Here is a 20,250-nt window from a genome sequence, read left to right as displayed (position 1 = left end):
CTGTGTCACGACTTCTTAGAAATCTCCGTAGGCGAAGGATGTATGTGCTAACTCGATGCATCCTGTGATTGCCCTTCCTCCTGAACCAGATTAATTTACTGTTATCTGAGATTCCCACGATGCACCTTGTGCCCCCGCGAAGCCTGGTATTTACCTCTGTAAACAAGAAATAAACGGAGGTTTACGTGTCTCATTTGGCATAATGACACAGTCTCTGCTGCCTGGTATTTGCTCCGTCTTGGAAGTGCGGGGGTTGTGCTTTGATATTGTTCCTTACAGCTCAGGTTGTTTGCAGCAAAACCATTTGTTTTCTGCCTCAGCTGTAATGTTCTAGAGGATGAGCAGCTCTCTGGTGATGGAATCTGGAGGCTTTCGCTGGAGTGTGTGGGTCTCATCAGAGGGGGATTCAAGGGGATTTGGTGTTTGTAATGTGTGCTGCTGGTTCTGGCCTTAGTTCCAGAGGGATTGTGCAGCATAGTAAAAACTTAACACTTCACTGGCAGCCTCAGCAGAGGGACAACAAAAATGTCACAGGCACGAAGGCTGTTGGTGGCCCAGGGGAGAACTGTGCCCCTTTAGATCGCAGCAAATCAGTGCTCTCTTACTCTCTCCTTCTCCAGCTCTCCTGAGCAAACCCAGGCTGCCGTGCCCAGATACAGCCATCTATTGTGGCACTTTGCTTGGGATTAACATCTTGGATGGGCTCACTGTTAAAACAGAGAGCATGCTCGGAGTGGGCACACCAATGAATTCCAGACTCCGAGCTCTCCCAGTCATTATCTTGGCTTCTATTTAAAGAACAGTAAATTACATTGCGGGAGATGGTGCAACTGGTTTTCCAGATCTTATTTAATTTGGCTGAGCAGTTAGCATTTTCCATCTGCACAACATAATCATTAACTTTTTTTTGTTTCTTCACTGTCTCTGTGCAGATTGCTTTTCATGGGTGATCTCTGCCCTTACTTACTGCCAGATTTCCTTTCTTTGCAGGAGTGCTGTTCCATTGATTTTTCTTTTAGGAAGGAGCGCATATAAAATTATTCATCCTACCAACCATGCTCGCGAGGAATCCTATGTGATTCACGGTCTTTGATCCTGCTATCGCTTGTGTGGGTGTTTAACTTTACTACTGCGTACAGTCCCACCAGGGAGAATCTTAATTTAAAAAATACTATTATAAAAATAACGTGCGCCTTTTAAGCACATGCCCATGCTGGATTGTGAGAAACACCTCCCTTTAAAAGAGCACGCAAATTAAACAGGTGGCAGAGGAGATGAGAAGAAACAAATTAACCTCCTCAGGTCTGGAAAACTGCGTCAGGGGAGAGCGGGGGGGTGAGGGAAAGGGTCCGGCTCCAGCTCCGGGGGCGGTGGGCAGGGCCCCGAGCAGCCGGAGCTCCCCGAGCGTCCGGGCACCGCGCCCAGCGGTCGGTTTGGGTTCGGGCGGTGCCGTGCGGAGCCGCCAGGGATTGCACTGGGCGATCCCAGGTCCCCACCCCGCGCCCTCCCCCCGTCCCGCCCCATCCCCCGGGGGCGGCGCGGCGGGCCCGGCCCGGGCAGGACATGGCGCTGAGCGCCCCGGGCCCGCAGCCCCCGAGCTCCCGGGGCGGAGAGGAGAAGGAGGCCGAGGCCCCGGGGCTGCCGCTGCACTCGGCGTGGACCTTCTGGCTCGACAAGTGAGCGGGGCGGGGCTGCCCTTGGGGGGAGGCTGGGGGTGAATCGCCGCTCCGTGTGACTTGTGGGTGAGACGGCGGGAGGCGGGTCGTGTGCTGCGCGTAGGAAAACTTTTGGTGTAACGGGCCGGGTTTGCGGTCGCGGGGCTGTATTTCGCGCAGCCGCTTTACGAGCCGCTTCTGTTGCCCTTTAACAACCGCACGTCGATGCGGGCGACCTCCGAGCCCCAGTGTTAGCCGTGACGCCGGGCCGCGCTCGGGGCGGGATCCCGGGGCCGTAACCCTTCGTGCCCGCCCCGGCCCCGGGGTTCCCGGCTCCTTCGCACGGGAAGCGGACAGTTACGAGGGTGCGCGAAAATGCGCTGTCGCAGCGCTGCGCGTCCGTGCGTACCGAGCGCAGTTCGTGTGTCTGAAGTTTTATCTCCCATCTCCAGCGGTCACGGAGAGCTCCCCCGGGCTGCATATACCGCGTTCAAAACCGAAACAGAAAGCTTCGATCCTGCCCCGTTTATTTATCTTGCTCTGCTGTCTCTCCCCTCGCTGAGTAACGCTCCTCTGCTCTGAAGGCCGTTCCTCACGCTGGTGCTGAAGCTCTGCTCCTTCACTTTGTACGTTCTGAACACGGTGACAGAGAAATGGAGCAGGATCATTGCAGGGCGGTTGGACTAGATGACCTTTAAAGGTCCCTTCCGACTCAAATGACTCTGTGGGTGGCATGGAACTGCTGGAAGCATGCAGGTGATCTCAGGTCCTGCGAATCGAGTCTTACAAGTAACCCCTCCAATTATTTCTGAACTGCTGACTTGGTTGCAGACAGGCTCAGGGTCTAAGCTGTGCTTTCTGTTCGGTTACTCTAAAACACCGCTTTGTGCTGCTGAATCTGCCGTGCAGGCGTGCTGTTTCCATGAGCCAGGTAGGGAGGAGCAGCCCGGCTGTACAACCACTGCTGGAAGTTAAAGGCCACTTCAGGTTACTGAGGTGTATCGTGATTTATTTTTTTCCCTTGTGTCTTGATTCTGCTATGTTTTAGGGTCTTAGAATTCATGATTTTACTTCATCCGTCATTCTGATCCCTTGTAAGTACACTTAATTAGGTAGTATTGTTTTTCCTTATCTTATTAAACCAAGTGTGTGTATATTAAAAAAACCATGTTCCTTACACCACATCTATCCTTGCCTTAAACACCTGCAGGGACAGCGACTGCACCACCTCCCTGGGCAGCCTGTTCCTGTGCTGGACCGCTCTTTGGGAGAAGGGCGTGCACTCAGTCTCCTCATCTAGATCATCAATAAAGATATTAAACAGAGCGGGCTCCAATAACGACCCCTGGGGAACACCACTTGTGACCGCCTGCCAGCTGGATTTAACTCCTTTCACCACCACTCCCTGGGCCCGGCTCTCCAGCCAGTTCTTTACCCAGTGTACCTGTCCCAGCCACAGGCTGCAGCTTCCCCAGGAGAATGCTGTGGGGGACAGGGTCAAAGGCTTTGCTGAAGTCTAGGTAGACCACATCAACAGCCTTTCCCTCATCCACCAGGCGGCTCACCTGGTCACATACCTGACCCTGTACATGCTTCAGGAAAATGAGAACAGTGGAAGTGTTTGGGAGAACGCAACTCAGCACTCTGACAAGCAGTGTCCCGCATGATGCTCATAGATCAGGCACTTCACGTGAGACACAGAAGCTGGCTTTTTTCCCTTCTGTTAAAAGACATGAGATTTCCTTCTTAAATTGTTGAAATGCTTCAAGGTCACGTGCTGAATGTTTTAGAACCAAGTCCAGATCTGCAGGTTCCCAAGCTCATACTGGCATGAGTTCTCTGTAGTGCTTTGCGTGCAGTGCCCTGGTGATGCTGGAGGCCTGGGCAGTGTCAGTGGGGCTTGCAGATGCCTTCTGTGTCACACTGGGAAGCAGATTCCTGCTGGTGGCTTGTCACACGCCTGCTTGACACAGTGGGGTTCTGCCTTTTAAAGGAAAGGTTGCTTTTCTAGTTTTTGCAATACTGTAGGTTGTTGTTGTTGTTTTTTAACACTGTGATTATGCCTCACAAAATGTGATAATGTAAAAACAAGGATTGGAAATCTGGTCATTATATTCGTATTGGACAGTGTATTCAGCATGAAGATTGCACAAGTTGGAAATGAAGTGAAATGGCAAAAGGCTCGGATGTCATGGATAACAGGACAGGCTGGCAACTTGAAACCATCCCTTAATGGGATCTGAGTCGGTACATCTGTGTAAATACATGGATGGTGAAAGTGATTTTGTTTTTTGATGGATATGTATGGGTGCGATGCAAATACCCTGCTTGGTTCAGTATGTCCTTCAATGTTTACAGCTATGCTAAGTAGGTCCTTCCCTGCCAAAATAAGAAGGTACCAGTGCTGCTACCTGCCTGCTCTGTGGAAAGCTGCAGGTTTTGTCAGCAGCAGCAACTCTTGGTCCGACACGTGTGTGTGTGCTCGCAGGGATGGAGGTGATGCACGTCCTTGCAAAAAGGCATCTTTGGAGGAGCAGAGTGCATCTGAGCTGGCAGCTTTGCTGACATGCCACTTCCAGCCAACAGCAGGAGAGTACCAGCACCCTTCTTTACAAATCAGTGCTACCAGAAATTGAACACACCTCGCACAAAAGCCCACTGTGGAAGTCTCATTTCTAGATAAACTGTCCAAGATGCACTCCTGTCAATGGAAGTGTGTGTGTGCACAACAGTGCAGGTTGCACTGCAGTGCTCTGGCCCACCTGCTTTTCTTTTTGCCTTGCTCCAGCAGTGCTTTTTGGGTAAATTTGTTTCTGTTATAACAGTGGCTCAACTTTTGTGTAACTTTCAGAGGAAGAATATGCTGATGAGTGTTGTCAAATGTACAGTAATGTTTATAGACAACTGGGGGAAAGAGTAAACCTTCTCAGAGAAATGTATCCTTATATGCTGCTTTTCTCTCCCCAGGTTGTACTGATGAGGTCCATATAAATATCGTTTAGTAGATAAATTCTGATAACCGAGCCGTTTCCATAATAATTGGGAATTGTTATAACTGAGCACATCAAATATTTGAAACTAAGCTTAATAATTTCCCTTTTTCCCTATAGCAAAATCCTATTTATCTAGAATCATCTATTTCATCTATTAAAGCTCATGAGTAGGTGGCTTACAATGAAAAATGATGGTTAATATTATAAAAGCGTTCAACCCGGTAAATGCATTTTGACAGGCTTTGATGGCTTGAAATCAGTCTTTGTCTGCATTCAGGATGGATTGCTGGATTTATTTAGTTGCTACAGCATGTTTTTGAGCTCATGCTTTGTACGTAAATATTTTGCTTATTTGTAGCAAAGCCACTGGTGGCTGAGTACTGGCAGTGGGATCTTCAGAAGTGCTCTGCAGCTTTTAAGGCTCCGGCAAAAGGCAGGGATTGATTCCCATTGGGAGACAAAGGGCAGTGTGAGCATGTCTGAAAAAACCTCCTATCCTTGGTTCTTTGCAGGGAAACAGAAGAGCTACAGTTCAGCATTGAGCATTAACATAAGCACAACCACCTGGAGGTTTATTCATGGGTAAAACAATGGAATTTGTCTTTGTGTCTCTTGTTCTTTATTCTTGCTGGAATAACGAAGGAGCAACAAACGAAGCTGGCAGCAGGGCTCAGTTTGGGTGGTTATTCCTGTTGGTCATTCCTGTTTCCATGCTCTGCTTTGACCGAACAGCCCCATGAGATGTGGGGGGCTGGGTCTGACCTGCTCTGGCAACCGTGAAGTGCACTGCAATGCCCCCCCAAAATATTTGGAAGGTGCAGGAAAGTGTTGGGAGCCACAGGGCACGGAACGGGCAGATGGGAGAGCTGCTGAATATCTCACGGGCAGGCTCCCCGTGGGGAATCCAGATGGGCAAGTCCAGTGGGCCACCAACCTGTTAATGCACATCTCCAGCAGAGCTTTCTGTGTCCAGCTGCTGCTCCTGGCACGGCTGGCCGGGCAGCTCCCTCCTGCTCATGGCGATTTGCAGTGCTTGTTGAGTTAATTCCAAATTAATTGTTCACAGCGGTGGTAATGGAAAGTTCAGTATGGTGTATCGGCTGAATTCTATTGTTGATAGCTGTAAAATTATCCAGAGTGGGGAAACTCTGTAATAAGCTGCAAATACTAACCCTTAAACGAAGCTTCCTATCTTGTGCCTGGAGTCTTTCAGCAAGGTGCACAACCACCTGACTGTTCCTAGCCTATATGTGAGCATTTGTTGGAAGAGTTACAGACACAGGAATTCCTACAGGTTTCTTCACTGGAAACTCATCTGTCATTGGTGCTAATTTAATCTGAATTTATTCTATGTATTCAATTTTAAAAAAATGAGACCGCCATATCCTGGGTTTGAAGGCACAAAACCCACTCAGTTGTCACCTGTGCTCTCTGCTGAGTTCATGGGGGGCTATGACAGAAATGCTGCAGGTTGTTGCTGTCAGCAGCCTGTAGTTTTGCATGAAAATCTGTGCTTTTTCCTTCTCCCTGGCTGGCAGTGATTTAAAACACTGTTTTTGCCTTCTACTTGTGTGTTAAGCCCAGTTTGTGACTTGATGCTGAGTAGTGTCATGGGCATGAGGCCACTTTTTCCTCTTTTTCCCTTTTCCTCTTTTCCTTTTTCTTTTTCCTTTTCCCTCTTTTCCTCTTTCCCTTTTTCTTTTTCCATTTCCCTCTTTCCCTCTTTCCCTCTTTCCCTCTTTCCCTCTTTCCCTCTTTCCCTCTTTCCCTCTTTCCCTCTTTCCCTCTTTCCCTCTTTCCCCTTTTTCCTCTTTTTCCTCTTTTCCTTTTTCCCTTTTTCCTTCTTTTCCCTCTTTTTCCTTTTTCCTCTTTTCCTCTTTTTCCTCTTTCCCCCTCCTTTTCCCCCCTTTTTCCCTTTTTCCCCTTTTCGTTCCTTTTTCCCCCTTTTTCCCTCCTTTTTTCTTTTCGTTCTTTTTTCCCTCTTTTTCCCTCCTTTTCATTTCCCTTCCTTTTCCCTCCTCTTTTTCCCTCTTTTTTTTTCCTTTTCCTTCCACTTTTTCCCTCTTTTTTCCTCTTTTTTTTTTTTTTAAACAACACCTAGTTAAACTCACAGCAGAAATTCAGACACGTAATGCTCTGTGTTCTTGCCACGCCCGTCGCAGCCTCGCACCCGGCGGTTCTCAGCGCCCTGTCCCGTGCTGGCCGTGTCCGGAGTGCTCTCCCCGGCCCCGTTCCGTCCCCTCAGCCGCCGCGGCCGTGGGCGCGGGGCGGGCCGTGGCACAGCGCCACCTGGCGGCGTGCGGGGGCAGCGCCGCGCCGTGACCGCAGCGATGGAGCGCGGTGCTGCCCGAGATGCGGAGCCCGGGGGGGCAGGCGGGCACGGCCGAGGGGGTCGGGGTTGTGCTAAGTGCAGTTACGCTGAAGTGCGGAAGTTTGCTGGGAGACGTGATGCTCGAACAGTTTTGTTTTTCTTTCTTTCTTCCCTCAAGGTCCCTTCCTGGTACCACAGCAGCTGAATGTGCCTCGAACCTGAAGAAGATTTACAGGGTACAAACCGTGCAGGTGAGGTATAGCTTTGCTACAGCAATTGGCATGCAGGCAATACAAAACATTAGGTGTGAATTTACCCGAACACCCATCTGGGTGAGACACGCTTGGCTTTGCTTCCCCGTGGTGGGCAGTGCACTTCTTGGCTGTGTGTGGTGTCCCTTAATCATTGTTTGAATTGCCCTTGGCTTTGCCAACCAGAAAAGGGGATGGAAGGACACCGACGTAAGCAGGCATGGCCGCTCTGCTGTTTGCAGAGCTTCTGCTGGTGCCTGTGCTGCGTTGTTACTCATGGAGATTTCCAGTGGTTCTTTTCTGTCATTTCTCAAAGTTGTAATGCAGAAAATCATTACACGAAGGCTCAGTATTACAGCCCGTGGTCATTTTCCTTTCTGCCCTTGAGCATGAATTTTTCTTTCGCTTCCATCAAGCAGACTTGCATAAAAATGCTCTTACATCACAGAGTACTCGTAGCAATGAGGAATTCTGCATGCCTGTGTCAGCTGTCGGTGCCAATCAGTGGGCATCTCTTGCAAGTAAATCAGCTTTCTCTTTTAATACCAGAATTGGCGTGAAATTCAGAGGATTAGTCTTTGTCTTACCAGAACACGCAGTTCCTTAGGTCTCTGAAATTATGCTGATGGCAATGAACTGTGGATGTTTTCCATTGGGCTTCCTCATCTGTGGCTGCCAGCACTCTGCTGTGCGGATGTTGCTTCCAGCAGCAGCCCTGGGAGATGGCCTGTCTGTAGGAGTGCTGGGTGAGGCTGTCCATGCATGTCCACAGCTGGCACGGGGCATGGAGGCTCTTTGCAGACCCAGGGTTCAGGACCAGGAGTGCAGGGAGGCAGCAGGAGAGTGTGGGAAGGAAACTGGGGTGACTTTTCCTTCTCTGCTGGCTGAGGGTAACAGCTTTTAGAGGGGATTGCCAAGGGCTGTGGAATTGTACCGTATAGTGTTGCAATCTTTGTTTCTGAAGTTGTGCTAATGGTTAAATATTAGATGAACTAATCCTTAATTGGTTGTACTAATGCTCAGTGTTACATCTCTGCGTGTCGGTGCAACACAAGTCTTTAAAGTCCTTTCTTCATCCCAACTGTTGGATAAAGAAGAAAGGGAAGTGGGATCTCTTTTCTCTTCCCTCCCTGTTGCTCACCGCCGTTGTTAGTGCCTTTTATCCACCCAAACACATCACAGCTTCTGCTTTTTCCAGCAGAAAAGTTGGGAAGTGAGCTGATGGATCCTGGGTCCTTTCATTCTCCCCCATTCCTGCACTAATGCGTGCATCTCAGGTTCATTGTCTCATGAAACCTTTTATTGGGAATCTAGGCAGAGTAGCTGCACTATAGTTAGGTGCTTAGCTCAACAGAATTATTGCTTGGTTTTGTTTATTTGTTGCAGTTCAGGCTGGTCCCAGAGAAGTTTTAGATGAGTCCAAAGTGGTGCAAAGCAGAGATTTTTTATACAAGTATGTTCTGTTAGTATGTTTAAAAGGTTTGAAGTACTGGTTTGTTCTGACAGACCTCAGCGTAACTCTGATTTTGATGAATATTTTTTCTCTCTATTCCTACAGATTTTGTAGGAAGCAGAATGACCTAAATAACTACCACGTATGTTTTCCACACACTGTGGCACAGTCATTCAGAGTTACTGATAGATGTCTGATAGATCTTAGAAGGTCATTGGTATCCTGCTTTCCACCTCCACCTTTAGCAGGATTGGCATCTTCCCCACTCTCCCCTGTGAAATTGCAGTCAATTGACTCTGGAGCTTTTTGTTATAATACAGAAGGTGTTGGGTCTCTAGCAGTAAGGTGTGTGATAGTTTTCGAGGAAATGACCACGGAAGTAAATTTGCACAAAACGCATTCTCTTAATGCAACTAGTATTTCTGTTTGCTTGTTTGTGTGCTTGATGAAGGATTTCTGGAGCGTCTACAACAACATCCCTCCTGTGACAAGTTTGCCCCTGCGAAGCAGTTACCATCTGATGCGGGGAGAAAGACGGCCCCTGTGGTAAGTGTGCTGCCACGTGGTGCTGCTGGGAACGGGCAGGGACAAACTGTGTGTGGACAGAAGTGGTGGGCATGGGCACAGACAGGAGCACCGTGTTTGTGCTGCTGGCCAATGCCAGAATGTGAGAGCTACAAAAAGTATCCTGGGGTCGTGTTAAACTCAAAAGAGAATCTTTATTAAAAACGCCAGCTGGAATTTAATTGTCCACCTTTGAACATGAAGGTCAGAAGGAAATTAAGTAGTGAATTAACAGTCAGGAAATTAAAATATGCCTCTGAAATCCAGTTCAGGAATACACAGAACGTTACTTGTATCTGAAATACTCCATTACCTTTTTTTTTTTTGCTCTTTGCACTGACGCTGGTGTAATCGTGATGCAAATAACTGTGTCCTTAACTGTTCTTCACCTGTACAAAAGCACAATGTACACATAAAGATGTGCATACGGGCTTAGGTGAAAAATAATTTAAGGCATTATGAAGTGATGCATTGCAGCAAATTCCCACTTGATTGTGGGACAGTAATGAAATAAAATATAAATCACGGATGTTTTCCTTCGGAAATTGAGTTTAGCATGCCTTCTTCCTGATCCAGTTCCTTCACATCTTAATTAGCTGAGCCATTTACCGAAGAGACTTGATCTCTTGGACATCATTTGCACCAGATTGTGATTGGATTAAGGTTTCCTAACCGGATCATAGTCTCAATAACTGGATGTTGAGTTACTCTGGGAGGTTTCTGGCTTACCCTGTGTTAAAAGTAAATACTTATCTGAAGGGAAATGATGTGAAGATCGATGTTACTTTTCTAACAGTATTGTGGCTGGTCAGAATAGCTAAGCTGGTTTAGAGAGAAATGTTGGTGTCTGTATAAGCCAGCTGGGCCTTTGTGTGCAGTACTTGGCAACTTTGGAAGGATGAGTGAGAATGCTTTCAGTTTTCCTCTAGTTTTAGTTTTGGTTTGGTAAGTCCTTATTAAAGGAGTGAAATGCAAAGTCCTTTCCTGACAATGCTGCATCTGTGTTAAGATGGTCCAAGTAAATGTGGTGCTGCGTTTTGGAAAGGGATTGCAGGAGGTCGGTGCCATCGGTAACCCAGACAAGCTTCAGGCTGTATTCTATTCTATTTTTTATTTTGTAAGAATAGGGCAATTAAATTCTGGCCGTCACAAAGCTGAAATGAAGTGTGCTCAATGTTTTTTTTATTAAACTGGGTAAACTGGAGAGTAATAAGCTGCTTCTGTGAAAATACGCCCGAGTTTTTCCAAAACAAAAGGTTACCATAGTAAGACATGAAATTGCTTTGTGGCTTGTTCCCATGCAGTGTGCAGCCACTTCAAAGCCAGTCTGTAGCCAGGGAAAATGTATATATTTTCCAACACACAACCCTTAGGAGAGAGATTAGGTGTTGAGAGATACAGTTCATATGAACAATGAAAGAATTATATCTGATGTCAGAAGTCATAACTTGAGTCATGCTACCCAGAGTCGGTAATTGCATTTCAAAAGGGAATTTTCTGGGAAAATTAACCTCCAGACATAGGTTTATCTAGATGTGGATTTCAATGCTTATTTTACTGATCTATTTCCCATAACCAGGGAAGAGGAAAGCAATGCCAAGGGAGGTATATGGAAAATGAAGGTCCCCAAAGAAAGTACGGTATGTAATACTGACTCTTTATTTAAAAATATTTAATAAGGGGGTTTCTTTAAATCCCATGCAAAGTAGCTGTTGTAAAACTTTCTAGGTTTGACATTACCCAAAGTAACAACCAAACCCCATTTAAGTCTATGGTGTTTTGCTTTAAGATAGTGAGTCCCTTTTTCGGATGATTCAGTATTTCTCGCTTTCAGTCACATTTGTTGATGTATTACAAATCAAATGAAAGCCGCAGCATTCTATTCCATTTCCATTTGGCAAACACAGTATTTTCTAACCCACTGTGTCCACAGGACGTGGTTTGCCTACAGGCACTCAAAATAGACAACCATCTCTTCCTGATAATAGCCTGAACCTCAATAATGCTCTTCAGAACTGCACGCCCACAGTTCAGCACAACTGCCAGAGTTTCAGTGACTGCCAAACGCTCCCAAACTATCCAACTCAATAGGAGTGTTGTGCTTGGCACTGCCTGTGCCCACCAGTGTGTGGGCTTGAGGAGCACTGCGCCTTGCTGTGCCCAATGGGGACTTAAGCTTGGTCTCCATGGGTGGCAGGTCCCATCCAATGTCTCCCTCCCACTGGTAGTGGAAGGAGCTTGCTCATTCTCTTTTCCTGATCCCTCTTGTGATGGCTCTGCTGCTTATCAGGCTGTTTGTGATGTCATAAAAAGTCTTTTTTGCTTCTTTGTATTTATTTTATTGTGTGGCCAGGGGAGTTTTTGGTAAGCATATGGGGTAACTCTTTGGCAAGAGTGAGTTGTTGATCACTGTGCGTACCTCCTGTGAAACTGTGGAGTTTCAGTTTTCTTTTAGAAATTTGGAAACACGAAAGAGAAGATCTGTTCAGGCATGTCGTTGTTCTAGCCCTGCTGAAACAAGTGACTGTGTGCTGGGTGCTGCACCCCTATCAAACGCATGCTGAGTGACTTTCCCTGCAGCCAGTCACAGAGAGGTCTGACCTGTTCACATGTGTTATTTGTGTGCGAGTGGGGGCTGGATCAGACCTTTAAACACTAAACGTGAAGTGTAAGAAAAATGTGACAGCCTTGAGGAAGGCATTGGATGCTGAAAGATGGTACTTGAAACTTCAGCCAAAAGCTAATTGGTTTTGCCTGTGGACTTTCCTCCGTATGTGAATTGCAACTTTCTTCCCTCCAATCCCAAGTGATCACAAGAGACTCTGAAATGCTATTTTCTCTATTATAATCCAAAGTGTGAAGATGGTCGGAAGTGACAAATGGTTTTGGGAGCTGCATTGCTGGGTGGTGAGTTTATGGAGCTCAGAGAAGCCTTGTGTTTCAGAGGCTGAACGATCACCACTTCTTGAGACGAGGATACTTTCTGATATCTCAAATGATAAATACCCCTGCACCTCTGAAAGGTTTAATGGAAAGAGAACCTGACTCAACTTTTAGTACTTTTGTAAATAGCATAAGTAATAACCCATGCCCATTTCTCCATTTTGGCTCTGTGCTTCTAACCATCCCACACACACACAGCATCTCTTTGGCCAGGAAGAACTGTCTTGCACAGCCCTTGCTGGAAAAGCTGATAAGCTTGTACAAAGCTTGGTGAGGGGGAAGGGAAAGGCAGTTTTTCTAAAAAAATCAGTCTTTCTAGTGATATGAAAAACTGACTGACAAAATACTGACACTTAAATGTTGTTGCATGCATACAGTGACGCTTCTGTATGCTGGTTTTTAATACGAAAACGAATACTTTTTAGATCCTCATAAGCCTGATCCTGCAACTGCTTGCTACTGGATGAAGTGCTTCCTACCCATGAGGCCATTAGGACAACTCAGTAGTGAGCACTGTGCCCAGTAACTAGAGTGCATGGTCATCCCATATTCATGTCTGGGCTGGTCACTGGCAAGGACATCACCTCGCAGGCTGTCCCTCCTCTAGTGCATCAGTTCTGCCCATACTGGGACTTTATATGATATATAGGATGAGATGATAATGAGTCACAGAAATGTGAGGCTCCTTGTGTTCTCGAGGATGGTATAGGAGTGCTTGGAAGCTCCTTAAAGCAGTATATTGGTTTGTTGTCTTTGTAGCTGCTTGCTTTTTGTTTTAACCTCGGTACATTTAGTTGCCGTTTCTTTTTATTAGCACTAAAACTCAAGTTAATTTCAAATAGCAGAAAAGACATTCTTTAAAGGCAGCATATATTATGGTGATACAGTCAAATAGAGATGCTGATGTATTCTTTATATGTATGTGTTCTGTCACTCAAAATGCTCACCTTGGAGCATATTACTGAATGTGCTGGTCTGGAAGCATTCCAAGTTTTGCATGGGCTTTGGCTCAGGTGATAACAAATGTCAAAAGGAAATAACAGTGTAATTGATCTAACAGAGCCAAAGAAAACTGGCAGATAGCTGCTCCCCAATGTTTGAACTCCTTAGTGAGCGTTTGAGCTGTTGAAAGATGGGGTTATTTCATAGGCAAGGCAAATCAGATGTGATGCTTAAATATACATCCATTTCATTTACTGGTGGGGCTTTTCTGGCACTTTTCTAAGCACAGACAGGGATTCTTTTCCACAGAAACAAATGATCACGATTAAAGCCTTAGGGTCTTTTATCATGGGAAATTCTTGGGAGAATTCTACATTCACGTGCATTCAGGGTGAGACATGGGCAGAGTGAAGGTAAATTTATAGTTAAAAATTCAAACAATTTTTTTTCCTAAAATACCTTTTTTACAGTTTTTATTTTCAAGGTGTAAATTCTTGTTCCAGCTGTGCTGAAGAAATTATATAACACAATGTGTACTTGCTACAAATATTCTTTTTTTTTTTTTTTGTCTGGACAACCTCATAAAGAGAATGCACTCAAAGCTGAGCTGGCAAACAGAGCTTTCACATTGAGATAGTAAGGCAAAAGTAACTTCTTCTTCTTCTTCTTCTTCTTAGGCAGCAGTTTGGAAAGAGCTCCTGTTAGCCACTGTTGGAGAGCAGTTCACAGACTGCTGTGCTGCAGGTAACTGTGGAGGGATTGCTGCTGTCATGTCCACATCATTACCAGGAAGAGGAGGACGAGGCATTCTGGCTGTTCCAGCACAGGGCTGCCTCTGGTCCCCAGCTCACCAGCCTGCATTCCTGAGAGGCTTGGCAGGTTATCAGGGTCGTAAACACCTCTTAGCCAGCATTTAAATGGTTTGTATTAAATTCTACAATGCCACAATTCTGGAACTCCAAATTATGTTTCTATACTATCATTTGTACTATCACAGCTGGAGGAAACCAAACTGGATAGATGCCCCCGTTAGCCCTTGAGGGCTCTTGATTCCCTCCTAGTCAAGGATAGAAGTGATATTAAAGATGAATGATTTTATGGCACTTCATTAAAGTCACTATGAGGTAACGTTTACATAGAACAATAGTTTCTATAAATACGGTGTTTGTTTCTTTCTGGTAACTGTTTTGTCTGGTTTGAACATTGGTAGTCTCTTCATAGGGGACTGCTCTTTCATTGCTTCTTTTTGTTCAACTTTTGGGTGCTTCCATAGCACATAAGTATTGAATTAGACATGTCTCACTTAAAGTAGTTTTTAACGATGCTTCCTCTTCTCTGCAGATGATGAAGTAATAGGGGTGAGCGTCAGCATTCGTGACCGTGAAGATGTTGTACAAGTCTGGAATGGGAATGCCTCCTTAGCGAGCGAGGCAAAAGTTTTAGAAAAGATATATAAACTTCTGCCACACACCTCTTTCAGAGCAGTGTTTTACAAACGTGAGTATTTTCTCCTGGCTGATGTCCACCTTCGTTAGAGAGACAAGGTGCTGGTGGGATGTTTCCACGGGAATAACCTCTCTGGTTCCTCATCAGCTGTTTGGAAACGCAGCTTCTTTCGTTGCACTGAAATTTTAACTTCAGGAATTTGAGAGATCTCTTTCTTTAGCCTGTATTTAAGTGTGTGTTTAAGTAGTGTATTCCCAAAGATTCCTCAGCACTCTGTGTCTTCTTAAACTGCTCGGACATCATTGTCTTCTGTTCATCTTTTCAACTCTTTGGCAAAATGTACGTTCTTTGTACATCTTTTCCCCCTTCTCTCTCCCCCAGCGCACAGAGAGCACCGTGCCTTTGAAGGCCGACGTGGAAGACATTAAGTGCAGCCTGATGTTTGTCACTCGCAGTGTGCTGAGGTGTCTGAGTGAGGAGGAGGACGGCAGGAGGCCCTGCAGAAACACTGCACGAGCTGGTCCTCTTCAATTTAACGCTTCACATTGGGCTGTTGCTGCTAAAAATGAGGAAACACAGTTGCCCTGACTGCTGAATGTGCCATTCATTACTTTTTGCTTGGTTGTGGTTTAAATTCTTCGGTTTTTTCTTTAAGAAGTTACTTTGGCCACTATTTTTTTTTCAATCAGATCATATCGATTCCTACTAAGATAGAACACTTTTGATTTTTCTGAACTGTTCTTAGTTAAATGCAAACATGCACAAACCTTGAATGCTGCTTTCTTGAGATGGAGAAATACTGCCTTGGTGAAATGTGTTTTCAATTTTCTTTTTGAGACATTCCTATCATGCTAAGATTTACTCCCTGTCTTTGTCCCAGGAGATAAAGGAGTTGCACGGCGTTATCCTAATGGACTGTGTAATCTCCCTGTGCACTGACAACAGCACACATCCTGTAAAAGTAAATAGCAAAGTATTCACTGAATGGGTAACTAAAGAGATGCATTTGTATGGGTCTAATCCTGGGTGAGATGATGTTCAATGTTTAAAGTGTGGTGACTTCCAAAGAACCCTGGTTCAGGCTCGAATTTAGAGATTTTGCAGCGAGAAACCCTGCGAGCCCTCCACCTCCTATTTATTGAATATTTCAGCCTGCACCTACAGAGGCTCAGATCAGAAGTGGTGTTCAATTCAGTGCAAAGGAAGAAGTTCTGTCACTCATACTTTCAAGCTATCATGGCTCCTTAGGTCATCTATGTTTTTTTAATTTACAGAAAACAAATGGATTTTGTTTTACAGCATGAATGTGAATATTAACTGCATTGATCTGTAAATGTTTGCCTGTATTAGTTGAGGCATCGGTTTGCTTTGCTATTCTACCAAAGATTAATTTATCTCCTTTTGCAAGAAGAAGCTGTGAGATAGAGAAGGATGTGCACTCTGCTCAGTGTTACTTTATGGGTAACAGTTCTTGTTTGGCAACTGGTCAAATTGCACTGATTTCCACGTTTGGTGTATTAAGAAGCAGCCATTAGAATCAAATGTAGCAATAAGAATTGCACATAGGAGAGGTTGTTGTCGTTTTTGTTGTTGTTTTTTTTTACAACTTTGTATATATGAATTAAAACTGTGCAGTTAGTGAACATTATTAATGAAACAAATTTTTGGAAATCAAATGTCTTGCTTCTGTGGTTGCTTTCTGGGATGAAGCGTTCCTGGCCTGCAGTTTCGGTGACATCTGGCATGTCCTGGGTTCATTATTACCTGACTCATCTCACTGAAGGAAAGGCTTTTTCTAGCTGCCTTGCATACCCTTTCTTTAAGAAAGACCTCTCTGCTCGAGCATTGGATGGCTTGAGATTTTATCTTAGCCGTGATATAGGAGAGCTGTCCATTCACCACTAAGGGCCACACTGCAAACTTGTCGGGTTTTCCTTATTCTGTATCCCCATCGTAATACATAAAATTATGTTAGGGTTTTGTTGTTGTTTATTTGTTTTGTGGACTTTTTTCCCTGTATGGCTTAAACCTCTGCTAATAACTGTTATTTTTCCTTAACGCCTGGTTTGATGAGTGATGACTAAAATTCAGCGTGTGTGCCACATTCAGAACTGAGCTCGGATCAAAACGCGCGGTACAAATCTTCAGGAACAAGACAAATGGCATCTGGCAGTTTAGCAAGCGCTGCATTTAAAAACCATGCAGAGTGTGTGCAGCCCCTCCCAGCCCTCGCTGTGAGCGCCCACCTCCGCGGCATGCAGCTCCCCGGGCTGCGGCACAGCTGTGCCCGTGGGGATCAGCTGGCAATGCCACTTAGCAGGGAGGAAGGGCCGCCTCCTGGGCCAGGCTCATTAGCAGGATTCTGCTCTGCTAATTAAATAGCAGTTTGTTGAACATAGCTTGTTTGATGAGATGTGTGGAAGAGCTAACAGTTAGCAGGCAAGGATAGGCAACTTTGCCTCAAGAGCTTGTACCCAAGCAGTTGCTTCTGGCCACAGGGCTTCGTTCTTTCATTCTCCAGCAGAGACGTGTGTGACTCGGCTGGCTTGGTTTTGCTGCTGTTTTTATTTTTAATTTTATTTTTTTTCTGTTGTGCAGGGTGCCTGAGGGATGCTGCCTGGCTGTGGAGGAATGCATCAAAGCATCTTCAGTCTAAAGCCACTTTGTGCTATGGGCTTTGCTGGGTCCTCTGTGTGCCTTTATTGCAGCCTGGCAGGCTTAGGGCAGGTTGGCACGCTCTCTTCAGTAGTCATTAACAAACTCAATACTTGGGAGTGAGGAACACAAAGTTCTGCAGGGCAGGAGGGGCTCAGGCAATGCCCTGCTGTATCCAGGGGATGGCACAAAGAAATAACTTCTATTTTTCCTATGGTGGGATTGACTGGAAGGGATGAAGCTGAAGAGGTAAAACTGTGGAAGAAGGGTTTCCACTAGTGCTGCTCCATAAATAAGCAAATCAGAGCAGGCTGAAAGCAGAGCCCAAAGCAGGCATCATCCATCACGCGCGGGGCCTGGACTGTGTTCAGCTCGTAATGAGTCTGGGAGAGCAGTGTTATGAATAGGCATGGGATGAATCCCCTTCTTCTTGGATCATGATTCCGAGCAATAAACATGCAAGACAATTTGTATAAAATAGTGAGGATTCTTTCCTAGAGAAGTCATTTAAAGCTATATTTGCGCTCCAGGGAGTAGTTTGAAGGAATGTTTTGTAGTTAAATTTCCATACAAGTGTGCAAAGGAAAAACAAGGCGTTCAACAGGTGCCAGGCAGTGCATGTAGGCCTGTGCTGTGCTGCAGTGTGCATTGCCTGGCACTGTGCTGAGCGAGCAGAGCATCATTGTGCCATTGAGGGCTGGGTGGTTCAGCAGCAGAGTTGTATAAACCCAGGGTTTTTCCACAGAGGGACCTATTGGTGTGGTGGGGTTGGTCACAGATCTTCTGAAGGACTTTGAAATGTAAAATGGGAAGAACTTCTGTTCTTCACTTCTGTGCTCAGCTTTACTGTAGCCATGCACAGTGCCAGGCTGCCTCCAGCCACCTTCCAGGCTGAGGTTTCTCGGTGGGTTGGGCTGGCTGTGCTCCTCACTCCTTGCACTGCACGTTGTGAAATCCCATAGCTGTGACTGGGTGCTGCTCCATGAAGATGACACCCAAGGTGCCTCAGGATGGGTCCTGTGCTCCAGTCTCAACTCTGTGCTAATGTCCCATTTCCCACCATAGCTTTGTCCTTTGCAATAGGATCCTGAGCTGTTGGGAAAAAAAAAAAAAACATCCGGTTTTGCTGGGCTTTGCTGCTCCAGCAGCCACCCCCTGCAGCACTGCGCTCCCGCAGCACGGAGCAGAGCCCTTCCTTCCGCCTGCATCCAGCCCCTAAGCCCTGGATTAGGCCTCCTCTGATCCTCCTGCAGGCACAGGGTGAGCTGAAGCCTGGGAGGAAAGCTCTCTGACAGCACGGCTTTCCTGGCACACCTCTGTGGCTCAGCAGCGTGCTGTGGGATGGGGAGCGGTGGCTTTTTGGGTGGCTGCTCCTTCTGCCCTGAACAGGGGACCAAGGGCTCCCATCGTGCACCCAGAGGTGCAGCACATGGTGTCCCTGCAATGGGGAGATTTTAGTGCTGGAAACTCCTCGGAGCCACGAGGAGGTGGTGATGGAAGTTCCACATTTGCGATAGTTTTCCTTCTCAAAGGCTGCGATGGCTTCCAGATTCCAGACTGGTTTTATCTCCTTTTTTTTTTTTTTTTTTTTCCTCTCTCCTGAAATAAAGGAGCCATTAGAGATGGTCTGTAATGTGGAAGACACATGTTTGGATAGTGTTACATTTATATAGCAGTCTGGACGGGACGTCTCGCAAGGAGATAAATGAGCTCTGTGCTGGTGTGCTCCATCCCGGAGCCGCCTTTGAAGGCTCCTGGCTTTTGGATGGCGAGCTTTCGGTAATTAAAAACTCATTTACTCTCTGCATTTTGTTTGAATGTATAGATCTGAAACCATCGCCGAGCAACAGAATGAAACACTCGCAAAGGGTTGAAAGAAAACGGATGGGCTCAGTGTGGGCCCGGAGCTGCCATGAGATGGCAGTGCGAGACCGGGGATGTGCGGCACAGCCCGGAGCTGCTCGCGGCTTGTGGGGGGATGGCTGCGCCCTTACTCAGTGCTGCCGTGTCTGGACCGGACCCTTCCTGCTTACACAGAGCGCATAACGCTGTAGGAATTCGTGTATAAACAGTGCAATAAGGGGAGGTGGGGGGGGGGGGGGGGGGGGGAAGCTATCTGAATTATGAGCAGCGGTAAGGAAATGGTTGCTGGCAAATTCAGAAAGCTTTTGATTGCTGGGGGCGTTTCTGAGTATAAAAGCACATGAAGAACAGGCATGGCATCGCCGCCTTCTGAGCTCCCCCTCCAAGCGCACACCAGCCTGGGGTGCTGGGAGAAGCTCCAGGGTGGGATGAGCCCATTCCTGGATGCCTGTGCTCCTGCTGCAGGACGTGTCATCCTGGTGCTGTAGCACAGCCCTCCCCAGGCCGTGCTTGCAGCACTGGTGATGTCTTTGATACAGCAAAAGAGCAAAATGCTTTTAAAAACAACTTTTGCCAACAGCTGTGCCCAAAGCCGTGTGAGAAGAACGCAACAGCTACGATTTCTAATTGTAATTAGATACCCTAAACCGCAGAGGGCTCCTCTTCATATACTGCGGAGGGGTTGCTTTCTGAATCGCTGCCTTCCCCCTCTTTCCCTGCCCAGAAACAACACGAGCAGTGCTCAGACAGGGCCTTGGCTCTGCTGCGCTCCCAAAGCAAACAGCAGCACATCAATGGCTCCGTGCCTTCAGAAAAGAGTGGGATGCGCCCGCACGGTTTGCTGCGGAGCTGACAAGGTCAGGAGCGATCCTGGCAGGACCCAGCACAACCCACGCATTGCAGCAGCCTTCCCTCTGCCAGCACGTGGGCTGCAGCATTTCAGAGCCTGCCCCGTGGCGCATGGAGGGTTTGGTGATGGGGACCAGCAGTGGGATTTTTCCCTGCTGATGCTCCTGGCAGTGGTGATGCTAGGAAAACATGCTGGTGAAGCATCCCATGAGCGATATGAACTTTCACTAATGGTACTCAGTGCACATGGGCCAACGGTCACGTGGCTGAGCCTCCTAATGCCATTCAGGATATTTTTTTGTGCCAGTTGCTGCCTATTCATCAA

At 46.6% G+C, this 20,250-nt stretch overlaps 1 protein-coding gene across 1 annotated transcript; it reads left to right on the top strand.

Moving 5' to 3' along the window:
- On the top strand, positions 1,522–16,616 carry EIF4E3 (eukaryotic translation initiation factor 4E family member 3). Its single transcript, XM_021409704.1, has 7 exons — positions 1,522–1,676; positions 7,138–7,210; positions 9,115–9,209; positions 10,807–10,867; positions 13,790–13,856; positions 14,454–14,609; positions 14,940–16,616. Exons 1-7 carry the CDS (start codon positions 1,564–1,566, stop codon positions 14,984–14,986), a joined length of 612 nt encoding a protein of 203 aa, XP_021265379.1. The 5' UTR covers positions 1,522–1,563; the 3' UTR covers positions 14,987–16,616.

The sequence above is a fragment of the Numida meleagris genome, chromosome 11 (assembly GCF_002078875.1).
Source record: "Numida meleagris isolate 19003 breed g44 Domestic line chromosome 11, NumMel1.0, whole genome shotgun sequence".
NCBI lineage: Eukaryota > Metazoa > Chordata > Aves > Galliformes > Numididae > Numida > Numida meleagris.
This window is presented reverse-complemented; position numbering and strand designations above follow the sequence as displayed.